Source organism: Lepidochelys olivacea, assembly GCF_965140295.1.
Source record: "Lepidochelys olivacea isolate rLepOli2 genome assembly, chromosome: 8".
NCBI lineage: Eukaryota > Metazoa > Chordata > Testudines > Cheloniidae > Lepidochelys > Lepidochelys olivacea.
The window spans coordinates 31,327,377-31,344,575 of NC_140418.1; the positions used below are offsets into that span (position 1 = coordinate 31,327,377).

The 17,199-nt window shown below is 39.5% G+C and overlaps 1 protein-coding gene across 1 annotated transcript in view; it reads left to right on the forward strand.

The window, feature by feature from the left end:
* The window catches only part of DOCK2 (dedicator of cytokinesis 2), a 502,335-nt gene that overhangs the window by 464,756 nt on the left and 20,380 nt on the right, over positions 1-17,199 (forward strand). The window contains exons 43-46 of the mRNA XM_084636234.1: positions 3,184-3,268; positions 4,913-4,999; positions 14,289-14,465; positions 15,988-16,071. Coding sequence (XP_084492360.1) covers positions 3,184-3,268; positions 4,913-4,999; positions 14,289-14,465; positions 15,988-16,071 — 433 coding nt within the window. The remainder of the gene's footprint in view (positions 1-3,183; positions 3,269-4,912; positions 5,000-14,288; positions 14,466-15,987; positions 16,072-17,199) is intronic.

A 17,199-nucleotide genomic window follows, 5' to 3' on the forward strand; every position in this document is an offset into this window, starting at 1 on the left:
GCAATAGGTAACTGGGGATAGGTTTAGATTAAAAGAAGATCTACCTGGCTAGTAGCAAGAACCACCTAAACAAACGCACACAGGTGAGCGCTGGGGGCAGCAGAACCAATATTAGTAGAGGACCAGAGACAGGTCCAGTTTAAAAACTACTCTATATGCTGTTGTAGCCTCAGGGGCAATGCTCGGCTCCTCTCCCTCTCTTCCCAGTGATGTCACCTCTGGTGGTTTCAGCAACACCAAGACAGCATCTCTGCAACAGCTGCTTTTCTGTTCTTCCACCATGCCGAATTCAGAGAGCCCTGACGGTCCAGGAACAGTGACACCACTCATCCTGCTTGCCCTCCCTGCCTGAGACAGCTGCTGTCACCTCTGAACATTAAAACTCACGAGTGTTTGCATGGCACTCTCTTGCTTTCTCTAATTTTCCCAACATATCTACTCATAATTATTTTTTTGCTCCTTCCTGGAACCTTCCTTCCCTGCTTATCCTCTCCTGAGCTCTACTCTCATCTCGCTCTGCCCTCAGAAGACTGCTCCCTGAGTTCATAAGCTGGGGAGGGAGAATCCTGGTGCCCTAGGGGGGGTGGATCTTCCTCCTAAGTCCAAGTCTGGATTGGATTCACACACCTCACCTCCCTCCCTACCCAGTTGCCGGGGGCTCACCATGCTCCTGGGAAGTCTTTTGTTCCTGGGGACTGGCTCTATCCCCCAAAAACCCTTCCCAGAAACTAGGATGACCAGATGTCCCTATTCTATAGGGACAGTGCCGATTTGGGGGGCTTTGTCTTATATAGGCTCCTATTACCCTCCATCCCCTGTACCGATTTTTCACAGTTGCTAGCTGGTCACTTTACCAGAAACATACCTGGGTCCTGATGTCCCACATATTAATAATAATCTAGCTGATCCAGTTTCAGATCTCTTATTGCTACTAGTAGTCCTAGGAAAAAGTGGTCAAAACTGAATTCCCTTTTCAGTGTGCCCTTACTATTGAAGTAAGGCAGACATTGCAGAGGTGAATTGCTGGCATTCCATGTATTGGTTTAGAAGGCTTTAATTCAATGGGAAGAAAAATGTACATCTTTAATGGAGTGGAAATGTGCTAGCTTGGTTCAAATCTGCTCTCTCACCACTTGCACCCAACCTATTCAGCTGTCATATATGTCAAGGATATTAGCACTATACATGCTGTCCTTGGAACTGATCACTGCTAGGTAATATCTTTCTTTTCAGGAACACACAGATAACAGCAAATTATCCTTATCTTTTTAGTCTAATCCTGTTCAGGCAGCTTTGCAGAAATAGAAGACTCAGTGATATCTTCTTAGTTGAATAAAAGGGTCTTGATTCTTAGCAAAGAGAATTTTCTGAAAGCAATGTGAGGCAGCTGCATTTTGCTTGGGAAGGATGGTGTCATGTAGTTCCACATTTGAAGGAATCTCAGGGTTACAATATTGGCATTAAGTCTCTTCAAAAAGAAGGCTGAAAGTTCAACAGCTTTTTATTGCCTTATTAACTGCCCTGGCTCCTTCTGATTTATAAGCTGTTCCACAGGCTTTTGTTACATTCAGAATGGATTTCTGCAATTCTTTGTCTGCAGGTTTGTCAGTAGCATCTTTACAGATATTGCAACTAATCCAGAATGCAAAAGCATGAATGATCCACCTAAAACTAAAAGGATGGGAACAAGCACATTTCTCTTATTTTGAAATGAAATGTAATTTGGTGCTCCCAGTTTCAACTTAAATGTATTTTATAATTGGTGACTGACAAGCACCTCAGTGAAACTGGCCTCTTTGACTGGACTTTAAAGTCACTGCAACACCAGCAACAGTTTGAACGTGGTGCTGTAAGACTCTTGAAATCCCCTGCATAAAGGAAAATCTTTTGCCTTATGTAAGATTTTGTAATCACATCTCAGACGCAGAACTCAGCCAGACTGCACTAAATTTCTTCCACCAAAAATAGGGAGGATTTATTTTTGAGAAGAGTACTTGTTTGTAAGTATAATTCTTATTTGTAAGAGGTGATTTTAGTGCATTCATTCTAGTAAAGTGGTTGAAAATTTCTGTCCTAAAAGTGGTTATATAAAATTATTTGAATTGATATGCCTCTTTAATCAGTGTGATTTACCAAAGAGGTAATTTCAGTGGTTGTCACCTAGTTCAGGAATCATACACTTACAATAATGAGCAAAATGAGAGTGCTCTTTGGCCAGACTCGGCCCTATGTTTTCTAAGCCTACTTAGCCAAAATACCAGGTCATTTCTGAAATTCTTTCTGGAAATATTTATGTAAGTTGCACCTAGTCCTAAAACATTGTTTTTGCCCTGCAAAGTCCGTCTCTGCTTGGCTTTGCTTTAAATTGAATTCCTATAAATAAATAAAGTCTCCTGGGCAGTAAAATATTTAAAGTATGTAAGTATGTTTTGTGTTCTTTTCAAGTTACCTCTCAGTCCTCCCTAATTGTATGGTAAAGTGGGCCGGGGGGTGGGGGGGAGGGACAGGGCGAGGTGGATGTTCCTCTTGCTGTGCAACAGTAGTTGAAGATTATTTTTTAGCTAAGGAGATCATAGTATGAAAATTCACTGGATGCTACTGGTGTATTCGACCTTGATATTCCATTCTATTAGATTTTTTTTTTCAAAATCCATCGAGATGTGATAAGAAATAGTTGTTTATGGCTTCATGTTTAATAAACAGCTATTTTGCTGTGTTGTAGGCAGAATTATCCAGAGATCTGATCAACTGATTTGGCATCGGAAGTGTTTGAACAAGCACACATTTAAGTCCAAAACAAAATATCATCTACTCCACTTGGTCACTTACTGTTCTTAACAATATACAGTGCTTTTTGGGTCAATCCATAAAACATAATTCAGAGGTGCATGTCAATAAAAGCAAAACCCTCCACTACAGCTTCCCCTAAGTATTTCAGCCATATTTTGAAAGGCTCACATCCTCCAGGTCACAGTCACATCTGTGATGAAACTTAGTGCTACTGTCCCTGTTCGGTGAATAAATGATTTCAGTCTTCCTTGCTGTTGTTGCTGCACTTTTCACAAACACTAAATCACACTTAATTTAAAAAATAAAATCAGACAAAAAGAAAGCCATTTACTTTGATGGTGGGATCCAGCTGTACTTGAATTATGCTTTTTACATCTTCTTTAAATCTTTCAGCTTTTATAAATCCAACTACGTTCAACGATTCCACTACTCAAGACCAGTCAGGAAAGGATCTGTTGACCCTGAAAATGAATTTGCTGTAAGTAATTTTTTGACATGGCAGCATCTTTGTAAAATATGTTGGCGTTGCTGTGCTTGTGAATTCAGAGATTAATCCTTTAATAGTCATGCCCAGCTGCCCCACTATGGAAGGCCTACTTTCAAGATCTGAAACAAGACCTATTTTCATTTCAACTACAGTACAATTTAAATCTAGGGCTTCTCTATTTTTACATTACTCTAAGTACTTTTCAACATAGTCTCGTTTTACATTTCCTGATTTGTACCCTAATTTCCCATTTTATGATCTTAATACTTCGTTGTTTGGATTTTAGGTAAAACCTCTCTGTTAAGTAAGTGAAATACAATTTGGTTGTGCAGGACAGTTGTCTAGTAAAATTTTCTATTGTTAAGCAAGACAAAATATAAATACATATCAATAAAATGCATCGCCACTAGTACTTAATAACTGCTCCACTCATAAGCTACCGGTATGGGCTAAGGAGTGTAAATTGTCTGTTTTCATCACTCATGTGAAGTGATGACTACTGTATATACCATACTGACTCACATCAGCTGTTCAGTAATGCAATAGCTACAAATAATGTTCATGGTTTTAATATACTTTGAGATCTACAAGTGCTGTAAATTATATGATTTTTATAATGTCATGTTCAACAGTGTGGTAAGTTTTCTTACTTTAGAGGAATAAATATATAAAGTTTCATTATATCATAAAATTGTGTAGTTGAATATATTTTTCTAGTCACGTTTTATGGTAAACCAGTGCTGTCAGGATATTGGTGGGGAAAACAACTTAAGTTTTCAGATTTATAAGAGCACCTTATTTCAGAATGGTACGAAGCACTTAAATTATGTGTATTTTTCTGATCAGTGACTAATAGCACTAACTAGTGATTCCACTAGTTGTGTGGTCTTGTGTGGGCAGGGACTGTACACACTGTCCCACACCCAGAGCAAGTGACACTAGCTGTATCCTGTGCTTCCAGTTCTAGAACTTTAACATCCTGGCATGGTGATGTGTAATGCGTCTGTCTAAGAATCAGACACTGTAGTAACACATTGTACCTTTTGAGGAAGGTAAATATTAGTATTTCTGTTTTACATATGGGACACTTGACAGTGAGGCTGTGTCTGCATTAGACCTGTTGTTAAAATTTCCCACTGTTGCTACCACCAACTCGGCTCCCCATGGTAACAATAATAGGAGGAGCATTAGGGAAGGCAGAATGCTAGCAGTTTAATCTGCCATGTTGTCTAACCTGCTTACAGCAACAATGTGGTTACAATTCTGGCACTGTAATATAGAACTCCTCCTGCTGCTAGGACCAGTTGTTTTCCTTCAAGTTTCTTAATTCAGAGTAAAGAAGGCCAGAGTAAGTGTTTTACTAGAGATCACACAGTCAATAGTGGCAGAGTTGGGAATAGAAATTTGGGGGTTCCTTACCTGGTAGAGACTGAGAGCGTAATGATGACCTAGTTTTGAAACAATAAACCACAAATTGCTGTGCTGGATTCCCTTTGCTGCATCTTTCTATGCACAAATTATCCTATGTCATTTTTCTACCTTATCTTTTATTTTGCAATGTAATTTCTATCAACTTCTATCCTGAAAAGACTAAGGTTTCAATCCTGTCTCTTTTTTTAAAAAAAACAACAACAGTCTATGTGGATTGAGAGAACATCATTTGTTACAGCTTACAAACTTCCTGGAATTCTGCGTTGGTTTGAGGTTGTCTCCATGTCACAGGTGGGTATTTACATGCTAAGTATCCTGATATACAAATTAATGTATATAAATGCAGTGTAGCGGTTCTAACACAGACTTATTTTGAGATTAAATGGTTCAAATTTTTGTTTGTTTGTTTATTTATTTATTTTCTAAATCTACTCACAAGACTGCTACTCTGTACATTTTAGGTTTGTTTGTGAAATCCCTGAAAGCTACATGGAAACTATTTTAAAACATCATAATAGAAGCTCAAACTAATGTATATCCGAAATAAAAAAAATGACATCATGGCTAAGCAGCAGAGTGAAAGAGGCAGTTAGAGGCAAAAAGGCAATCTTTAAAAACCAGCAGTCAAACCCTACAGAGGAAAAACAGAAAGGAGCATAAACTCTGGCAAGTCAAATGCAAAAGTATAATTAGGCAGGTCAAAAAAGAATTTGCAGAGCAACTAGCAAAAGACACAAAAACTAAGAGCAAAAAAAATTAAGTACATCAGAAGTAGGAAGCCTGCCAACAACCAGGGAGGCCACTGGGGGTACATCTACATGGGATTAAAAGACCTGCAGCATGGCTGTGGCTGGCCTGGGCAGCTGGCTCAAGCTGCTGGGACTCGAGCTTCAGGGCTCATTTGGGCTCAGGCTGGAGACTGAATTCTCACAGCATCCCAGAGCTCTGGCTCCAGCCCAAGTATGAGCATATACATAGCAATTTTTGAGCACTGGAGCTCAAGCCCCACTGGCTTGAGACAGCTGACCTGGGCCAGCCGCAGGTTTTGTATCCCTGTGTAGACAAACCCTGGATGATCAAGGTGCTAAAGGATCACTCAAGGAAGACGGACCTGTTGCACGGAAGCTAAATGAGTTATTTGCATTGGTCTCCTCTGCAGAGAATGTGAGGAAGATTCCCAGACCTGAGCCATTCTTTTAAGGTGACAAATCTAGGGTGACAGATTGAGATGTCAATAAAGGTAGTTTTTGAATAAATAGGTAAATTAAACATTAAGAAGTTACTAGGACCAGATGGTATTCACCCAAGGAATCTGAAGCAACTCAATTATGAAACTGTAGAATTAACAGCTCTGGTATGTAACTTATCATTTAAATCAGTGTCTGGCCCAGATGACTTCAGAGTAGCTAATATAGTGCCAATTTTTTTAAAAAGGCTCTAGAGGAAATTCTGGCAATTACAGTGTGATTAAACCTAATTTCAGTACCAGGCAAACTGGTTGAAACTGTAGTAAAAAACAGAATTATCAGACATATAGTTGAACATGGTATGTTGGGGAAGAGTCAACACAACATGCTTCCCCAATCTTTTAGAACTCTTTGACTGGAGTCAACAAATGTGTGGACAAGGGTGATCCAGTAGATATAGTGTACATGGATTTTCAGAAAGCCTTTCACAAGGTCCCTCACCAACAGCTCTTCAGCAAAGTAAGCAGTCCTGGGATAAGAGGGAAGGTCCTCTTGAGGAGCAGTAACTGGTTAAAAGATAGGAAACAAATGGTAGGAATAAATGGTCACTGTCATTAGATAGGATACTGGGCTACATGGACTCTTCCCATTATTATGTTCTTATATTGCTAGGGTAGGTGGTTGGTAGTTTTTTACCAGTGGCTGGTAAAGTATTGACCAATATTTGTGGAGTACAAAAGTTGTCTCTTTCACCAAGATGAAGATGGTCTAATAAAAAAATATTACCTCAACCACCTTGTATGTGTCATGGAAAACATAGCATTTTGACATTTTATTGCAAATGAGTAAAACATCTATGTAAAAGGTAGAAGATAACCATATATCTTGCCTGACAATTTTTCTACTAGATTTTGACAGAATCTCTACTTTAGTGCAATACATTGAAATGACTGACATCTCAGCCCTGCTGTGGTTAAAGATTACAACTCATATATCCTTTGTAAGGTACTGTCCTGAGACTCCCTGACAAAAGGGATAGTCAGTCTTAAAAAATATACATACAAGTGGTCATGGGCAAGCCTCTTGGCTTTTGAAGTGAGGGCTTATCGACACAGACACTTTATGTGCAGCAAGCCAGAGTGTAAATCTACAGCACACTAGCTTTCTGTTTGGACCCTGTTACCAAACACTAATAGTTCTGTAGTGTTAGCACAAGGTAGCAGGCTCCTCCGGGCCAGCTAGTGCATAGCAAGCTAATGCCCTGCAGATTTACACCCTGGCTTGTTGCACATGAAGTGTCTGTATAGACAAGTTCTGAGGTATTGTTGGTACATGGTGGGCCAAAGAGGTGTTGGCAATTACTAGTACAAAAATAATTTAAGATTCCTTCAGTTTTACTTATTCTGACCTTCCTTGTTTTGAGGAATTTGTCAACATTATTTATACTTGGGGAAAAAAAGCTTCTCTTTACATTATTTCAGTTTTTATCTGCTGTAATTGCACAAAAGTAGTTCTCAGCACCATATTTATTACAGTTCCCTTGAATTGACACTGGCGATCTGAAATCATCTGAAGGAAATCCCTTTGGTGATGACTTATCATAAAACATGATAATAGTATCCCCTTTGGTAATGTGAACATCATAAGTTCTCAGAGGTATCACTCTGATTTCCTCATAAAATGCACATAAAACTTACAATTTATGGCCACTAAAAGAATTTGGACAATTTTTAAAATTATTGGTTTTGCCTTTACTCTACATGTGATCACTTCCTTTCTTCAGGAGCCACTTCTATCAAAAAAATTAAAAAGGATAGAAGGAACAATAGGCACCTCTTACTCAATAGACTCCTTGTCTTCTCGTTGCTTGCAGTAAATCAGTATGGGAAATTGGGAATTAGTTCAGTGTAGCAAAGGGAACTCCGCCAATCCCCACAAAATGAATACACCAGCGATAGTCAGGCTGAGGCTTGGGAGCCACAAGTGGCTCTTTAATGTGTCTCCTGTGGCTCCTTGCAGCACATGGTATTAAACCACTGTGTACTTTAATTATTAACCAGTCTAAGTCATTAACCATTCAGGATGCTTTGAATAATATATATAAAATAGTAAATGAAATAATGAATTCACACAATCGTGGCTCTTTTAGGTGACATTGATCGTTACTTTGGCTCCTGAGCATCACTTGAAATACACACATGTAGATGCACTAAAAGAGACAGGACCGTTAGGAAATATCTGACATGAAGCCCAAAAAAACAATTGGAGGGGAAGAGAGTTGCCCCTCTTCCTAACCTGCTGCCTTAACAGGGTTTTGGGGGGGTTTTTTGTTTGTGTTGTTTTTTTTTTTTAATTTGATCCACTAAAAATCCCATTGACCGTAAAACTGGACATCACTTCAGATCCAGGATCTCAAATGTCCTGCTAAAAGCAACCTGGCTTATGAAGGATATAAGAGCTTGATTCAGGGGAAAAGAACATGAGTCCCTTCCACAGAAGGCCTGCTCAAAGCCAAATGGAAGCCCTGATTAATACAGCTAGTAGCACAGAAATGGAATATGAGATTTTTATTTCTGCTTCAGACCCATATTAGAACTATCACAGCAAGTTAAAATCTTTACATCTTCAGTGTTCTATAAATTTTATAAAGTACAACTCAGGTGGTTAACAACAGTCAGGAATTGGAATTCCATTGTTTAGCCACGCATAGCTTTTATAGCCTAAAAGAACACAGGAGATTTAATACTTACAAAACCTGTGGACCCCAAAGTCTGGGCAGCTTCATTGAAAAGTTTTAACTGTGGCTCAACTCTAGACAAACTCCCTCATTTTTCAGTAGTGCAAAGGAATGGTAATTTATTTTGAGATGGAAACATGCAGAAAACTTAATGATTTTGTTTGAGTTGAAGCCCTGTGAACTGTAAATAATTTGACTAAAACAATTTGAATTTAAATGGCTAAATTTCACATAACTCTGAATGTACATTCCAGAATATTATATTTAAATACTATATACTGTATATAGGCCAATTATAAATATTACCTGATTTCCTTCTTATGTGTCACATTCATCAACATATTAGGATCATATTGTAAAATCCACACAAAGGTTTTGCCTTCAGGAAAAACTGCATTTTAAAAATATTTCCTTGGCAACTTAAATTTATAACCAAGTATAGAAATGTAAGTATGAGACTGTCAAATTAAAGTTCAGTCTTAAAAGAAAAACGTGCTTATGTATGTTACTAGCAGCATCCTAAATTATTACAAAAGAAAATAAAATCAAATTTCCTTTACCATTTATAGAGGGCTTTTTAAAAAAAATTTGTCATTCATTTTTGAGAAAGAGAAACTCGTAAGCTTATTTTCATTCTTGTTTTTATTCATTAACTGCAGTATTAACATACCTCCCAGTATTTAATGTGGCTAAAGCAGGACACAGCACCACTCAGGTTTGGCCTGTCTGCCCCCTGTAGATGGAGATGGAGAAGCTGATGGGCCAGACATGAGTGGCACTGTGACCCTGTGCTCCAGGTGGCAATGCCACTCAATTTGAGGGCCCTCTCAAATGGAGGGCCTGGGGCAAACAAATGGCTTCTTCCCCTGGTCAGACTTGAATGTGGGAAATGTTCATTTTAACGGGCACAGGGGGTTCTGGGGCTGAAAATGGGACAATGCCATGAAAACTAGGACTGTTGGGAGATCTGATGTTAGGGGTTCAAACCTGTATCTAATTAATTTTTCCCTAAAATTATTTCTATTCAGAGCTTTTATTAAAAAAAAAAAGGAAATATATTTTGGCACATATTTCCTGATTCTAATCTCCATTTTCCTGCTGTTCCAGACCCAGATAGCTCAGGCTCTGTGTGCTACCCACTCCCTTGGTCTGCTCCACCCAAGTCCATCTTTTTTCACAATCCCTCCTGTCCCCTGGCACAGCCTCCCTTTCTTCCTCAGATCCTTTATCAAAACTCCCTTGTTAGCTTTCCATCAGTATCATCTATTCAGGTGCCACATGGTCTTGAACCCCATCATTGTTTAACAACCTAAAGAGCACTGCACAAAGCCATAGAAATGACCTGAGTTCTGTGAATACTGATGCTCTCCCCAAGAGCAATTTTGCTTTTCTCTTTCTTTTCTGTGGTCTCTTCTCCTTCCCCTTCCTCTTGTCATCTCCCATGACATCATTTGTCTACTGGAGACTGCAAGCTCCTTGGGGAAGGGACCTTCTCTTTTATCTGCCTGTGAAGTGTCACGCATGCCTATGTCATTATATATGCAACATGACCCTCTTGAAATTTTAAGGCTTATGTCAAGGTTGGTCCCCCACTCTGAACTCTAGGGTACAGATGTGGGGACCTGCATGAAAACTTCCCAAGCTTACTTTCACCAGCTTAAGTTAAAACTTCCCCAAGGTACAAATTAATTTTATTCTTTGCCCCTGAATTTCCACTGCCACCACCAAACTTTAACTGGGTTTACTGGGAAATGTAGTTTGGACATGTCTTTTCCCCTCCAAATCCTCCTAACCCTTGCACCCCACTTCCTGGACAAGGTTTGGTAAAAAGCCTCACCAAGTTGCCTAGGTGGCTACAGACCCAGATCCTTGGATCTTAAGAACAATGAACAATCCTCCCAACACTTGCACCCCCCCTTTCCTGGGAAATGTTGGATAAAAAGCCTCACCAATTTGCATAGGTGACCACAGACCCAAACCCTTGGATCTGAGAACAATGAAAAAGCATTCAGTTTTCTTACAAGAAGACTTTTAATAGAAATAGAAGTAAAGAAATCACCTCTGTAAAATCAGGATGGTAGCTACCTTACAGGGTAATTAGATTCAAAACTTAGAGAATCCCTCTTGGCAAAAACTTAAGTTACAAAAAAGATACACAGACAGAAATAGTTATTCTATTCAGCACAATTCTTTTCTCAGCCATTTAAAGAAATCATAATCTAACACGTACCTAGCTAGATTACTTACTAAAAGTTCTAAGACTCCACTCCTGGTCTATCCCCGGCAGAAACAGCATATAGACAGACAGAGACCCTTTGTTTCTCTCCCTCCTCCCAGCTTTTGAAAGTATCTTGTCTCCTCATTGGTCATTTTGGTCAGGTGCCAGCGTGGTTACCTTTAGCTTCTTAACCCTTTTCCTCTGGCCAGGAGGGATTTTAAAGGGGTTTACCCTTCCCTTTATATTTATGACAGCTTAAATCAGCATTAAGTTAACTAAGGGCTTGTCTACATGATAAAGCAATGAGCACTAGAGGGGTGTGAATTCTAAAGCACACTGCTGTGTTGCATATTAATTAGCTCTTGTAGACCCTTCTGGCATGCACTAAAAATTACCTAATGCACATTAACTTAGTACTGTTGAACAATTTGGCATTTATCTAACAATCTGATCTCAGTGAGATAGTACACTAATGCACACTGGGGAGCTTTTAGTCTACGCCAACATGGTCTACACAGGCCAGCAAGCATGCCAAAATGTTTGGTACACTTGAGAATTTACATCCCTCTAGTGAGCTTAGCCACACCATGTAGACAAGCCCTAAGAAGCAACTATTTAATTTGCAGCTGTTACAGTACATCTGAATCATCAGCAGGAGAATACTGTGGGAGCTGGACAGAGACCCAAGAAGTTCCTAAACTGGGATTTGTCTTAAGCATTAGCCTTTTGTCTCCCATATACTCAAGGTTAGATAGTTATTTATACCTTCTATATAACCACCAAGTGGCTAAAGGAGCAAAACATATCTTGGTGGATTTTTACTGTCATGATAACAGATAACCCCATCTACATTCTGGTCTTAAATTGGCGCACAATGCTGTACCATATTTAGAAGGGGAACATGGTTCTGTGTGATCACCTATTTCCCTCCTTTCTTCTCAGGCAACGTGACTGTGGGTGCATCTCTCCACCTCCTGTCCCACTTTGAGCATTGGCACAATGTCCATCTTTTTCTGATGGTAGCCAGCTCTCCCTGCAACAAGAGAGAGAACAGACATGCAGCTGGCTATAAATAAGATATAGAAAAATATCAGCTTTTCCCTTAATTGTCCCTGTTTTGACAGAACCCAATTCATTGCCACATGAATGCAGACAAGGAAAGATCTTGTTCTGAGAGACCTGATGCTGTTACATTAGTTCTAGCTCAGACATCAAACCCGTTATGTTTTTATCTAAGAAATGATAATGACCAAGGAGGGGGAATGTCAACAGCTGTTAGAGAAATTCATCATCTATGATACAATATGATGTTTGTGTTACTCCTTTGAATATTTCATTCCTTAGTGGTGGGAGCGTGCATTTCAAAAATTATGTCCTCCTAGAGCAAGAAATCACTAACGAGTTCTACTTTATTTTTTCCTTTTCTTATATTTTCTTGTCCCTTGTTCTTGATTACAAAGGACAACTGCATGGAAGCAACATCTTGATTTCCTAGGAGTTCATCTGCTCCTGCTGCTATTCTTCACCCGAAGTCATAATCTTCTATTTCAGAGTAACAGCCGTGTTAGTCTGTATTCGCAAAAAGAAAAGGAGTACTTGTGGCACCTTAGAGACTAACCAATTTATTAGAGCATAAGCTTTCGTGAGCTACAGCTCACGAAAGCTTATGCTCTAATAAATTGGTTAGTCTCTAAGGTGCCACAAGTACTCCTTTTCTTTTTGCGAATCTTCTATTTGTGACATTTCAGTTGGTTACTTTGCTATTGATTATAATTTCAGAGGCATATACAAGGGGATTATGAATTCAGAGGTGGAATATGCAACAGTAGTGTCCTGAGGAGAGAGGATTGCATAAAAATACACAAAAGATATAGAAGGTTTGTTTTTTCAATGATTTTTTTCTCAGCGCTCTGCTGTGATAGGTCCGTTCTTCACTCCCCTCCACACACATACATATTATTAAAACTGTTCACTTTGAAAAATATTTGCACTTCCTCAGTGCTCTCAGAACAAGAAAAGAAAGCACAAGATATATTCTACAATGGATCTATTTCTGTGCAGCATACTTGAGAGCTGGCTGAAAAGCACATCTGAGCTCTATATTGAGTTATCTAATCCAGTTGGACACTGCTTTAGCAGGAGGCCAGGAAGGTTTTAGGGGTCAGCATGAGTGGTTATGATTTTTGTTTGGCTTTTTACACTTCATTAGACAAAGACAATGCCTGTGCCATAGGGATGGATTAATTTATTGTATCCACCTGGCATGAAAGTCCCAGTGTACAATGATTGTGGAAAATCCAGTCCTGTAGAGGCCAACTTACTCTCTTCCAGACTTTCTACCCAGATTTACCAAATCACAGAGACTCCGTGATCCAGGTCATTTTCATGACTGGGCAGAGTATTTCTCAGGCAACATGGGTACTTAAACCGTAGGTACACTCTGAAGCTTTTCATGATAGGTATTAAAAATGCACCATCAATGTGGGCAAGCTATCCTCTCCTTTGCTCCAAGATTAGGGCCTTTCCTTCTATTAATCAGGGTTGTGGGACTGTTCATATGGATTGTCCTCCGATACTGCTTGAACCTCTGAGGTTCCAGAATGGTCAGGGTGACTTAGTGTTCATGCCCAGTAACATATTGGTAGCTGCCCTCCTCCTCTACAAATCACCTTAGACATCGCATAGTATATGGATTAATCAGCTCTTTATGACACAGACCATATCTTCCTTTATGTCTACAATGGAGCCCTGACCCTCAGAGAGTCAAAATCCCCTTGCCCTTTCCCTTTTTAAAATGCAATAGTGCTTATACCATAGGAAAGAGAAACAACATCACATGACTAAGATGACCAATCACACAGCAACAATCATGAATAGCAAATGCAGTTGGTGAGCAATCCACAAACCAACGTTTGTTCATTCCTCAACAATGGAAACTTTGTAGGGGGTCTAGAGAGAGCCTCCTCTCTATTTTTTAAGATAACTGCCATTTTTGTGAGGTTTGATCCATTCCAAATTGAATACATTTCCTGCTGCAGAGTACTTTTTTATTTTGAGATGTCACTGCAGGGACTGGTTAGCAGTGTCCGGAGAGGGGTGGGTGAAACACCACCAGACTCTGAGAAATCACCTGACAACCTCCATACAGTCTGAGGGCAGAGCTTTAACAATAGGCCACAGAGATATCCCATTCAACAAACAGGTAAAAATCAAACTCTGCCTGTGAACCAGTAGTGAATAGAAACTAGGGTTTAATTTGTTGAATGAATTGTTGCCCGTGAGTAGTTTCCCAAATGCACATATGAATATTCACCAAAAACGGGGGGAAATGCTTTTGCTGAGCAGATGGTTTTCTTTGGGCTTGCTATTGTATCAATGAAAACCAAGAAAAAATGGAATCAAATAGACACATTAAACATTCCTCCTCTTATTTCATAGGCGACTATCAGTCCACTGGAGAATGCCATTGAGACAATGTCCATGACAAATGAGAAAATTTTGATGATGATTAACCAGTACCAGAGTGATGAAAACCTTCCCATTAACCCTCTCTCCATGCTTCTGAATGGAATTGTTGATCCAGCAGTTATGGGAGGCTTTGCTAAATATGAAAAGGTAATGATTTTAATAGCTTTAAGATCATCTTCACAGATTTTTCTATTCTAAATAATGATGATAGCTCTGTTTCTGCTTGCTTAGTGATTGTCAAAAATGGCGGTGGGAGATAGTGGGATGGGGACAAAGAAAGGCTGAACCTCATTAATTTGAAGATCCTCAGACTCTGGTCACGTCTGACTTAGTCTCCTTTAAAAGTTGACTCTAACATGGATGTAGGACTGATGCTCAAAATGAATTGCAAGCTTGGGGGTTTCCGTGTAAGTGTGATATGGCAGGATATGATTACACATGTTCTAATGAAATAGCCTTCCATGCCTCAACTGGTTTGGTCTGGAGTAAGTCACTGCAAATTCTCCTTCTAGCAGTCTAGCAGACTCAGAGTTAGTAAATCTCTTACCTTGTTAACTGCTTTTTCCAGTAACTGCAGCCTTTTGAAAGGCAGTTTTTGTTGTGAAGAAATGTATTTTGTTAGAACAACAGAGTACATGGAGATGCAGCCCCTTAAGGAACTCAGTTATTGAAGACAATAATTCCAAGACAGCCTCATAACAAAAATTTTGGAAGGGATATTAAGTATCACGCATCAAGGCTTAAGACAATCTCTGTTAGAGATAATGATGAGACTTATCACACATCTGTGGAGCTCTTGCACCTTCATGTGAACATCAAGTGCTGGCTTCTATCAGGCCATCTAGTCCGGTATCCGGTCTTTATCATCATATGTTCCCAAGCAATCCAAATCTTTCTGTCCAAACCTATAAATGTCCTGGAAGGTGTCTAAATCATTTAAAAAAAGACATTCATCTGCATGATATTCACCAGACGTGCAGTGAGGCAATCTGTCATAATACAGTTGCTTGTTGACTTACTACCTTTACTTTGGGCTGAGAAAGAGGTGCTGTGATACATAAAGGGTGTGTGTGTGTGGGGGGGGGGAGTAGCTCCCTTTGAACAGACCAAGAGGGATTTTACAGCTAGCTGGCTGCCTGGCTGTCCATCAAAGGGAATTTTCCCCCTCCCCCATGTATCACAGGTGCTGTGAGTAATGGCTCAAGTTATGAATTGCATTGGTATTGGTTTGTGTCCTATAGCAGCAGGTGGAAAAGTTTAACTCTTATCTAACTGATCATCCAGGAGGTGCACTTATGTTAGCTAAACAACAACAAAAAGGTACTATTCATTGATGGATAAATTATAGCACTCCAAATACTTCGTACCCCTAACTAAAGTAAATGTTAGTTAAAAAACTTGAAAACAAGAGGTTGGCTTTTCAGAATGGTGGTCCTGAGCTCCAATGCGTTAAATGGACACTGAAAATATTTGAACAAATAAAAATGCCCTTTCATCCTCAATTCATTTATTAATAAAGCATCACCACAAGTGGCTGCTCTCAAGGAAAACAGATGTCTTATCATTCGATTAGAGATAGAGTTCTATCGTGATCAGTGACTCACACTGGAGAAAGCATTGATCCCTTTTCATGTTAAAAGGGACTGAATGATTTATATGCCCCTCACAGGCTTTCTTCACCAATGAGTATTCCAAAGACCATCCAGAGGATCAAGAAAAGCTGAACAGACTCAAAGACCTGATTGCTTGGCAGGTAATGCCATACTGGCTGCAATTTTCTGAGGTTTACCTAGTTATTCCTTTTTTCCATTTATCAGTTTTCTTTCCATTGGGATAGTGTAATGTGACTTAAATGGCTCTGTCATTTAAGTCACGTTTGTATTTATGTGTTTCCCTCTCCTGCTTTTTTAAAAGGGGGAAAAAATCAACATTATATCTAGAAACTAACAGATCGGCTCGGTGCTACATTACCAAAGATTTTTAAAATGGGTTCCTACTAAAATGTTACCTTTACCCTGTGATAAATCTCCTGTCTTGGGGACATGTGGGATTGCAGAGAGGAGGGAAGAGAGGCATTAATTTGAATCTATTCAGGCAAAAATTCTCTCTCAAACGCAAAAGGAGGCTTATACCACTTGGCAAATGTTCACATATAACTGGAAATCCACTTTATTGACAAACTTACTGAGATGCTGGATCAAATTATACAGCCAAGAGTTGTTATCTTCTGGAATGGAGTGGTGCAGATAAAACTTTGTAGGGGGTCTAGAGAGACCCCCCTCTCTATTTTGTAAGATAACTGACATTTTTGTGAGGTTTGATCCATTCCAAATTGAATACATTTCCTGCTGCAGAGTACTTTTTTTATTTTGAGACGTCACTGCAGGGACTGGTTAGCAGTGTCCAGAGAGGGGTGGGTGAAACACCACCAGACTCTGAGAAATCACCTGACAACCTCCATACAGTTTGAGGGCAGAGCTTTAACAATAGGTCACAGAGATATCCACTCCAGCATATCTCTGGAATTGTTTGCCCAAAATTCACACAAAAGGAGCTACCCTTATTGCTACTGAGTAAGATCTTAAGCTCTAGCAAACATCCCTGGAGACAAAACTCAGAGTGTAAGAAGACCATAGGGGGCTTCACAGGTTGATGAGAGAAGGGGAACCTATAAATGTTAGAAAAGAGTTCATCTTCATTTTTAGCTTCCTCACACATTTTAAACGTTCATTGTTTGTCACTTTTTTTTTTTTGAGTCAAAAACGTCAGTGGAATTTTTTGTTGCTTCAGGGCCATGTAGTACATACCCCATATCACGTGCATGACTGCTGCTGCACATCCTTGTGCAACACTCAGCTCCACAAACAGAATAGAGGAGTGG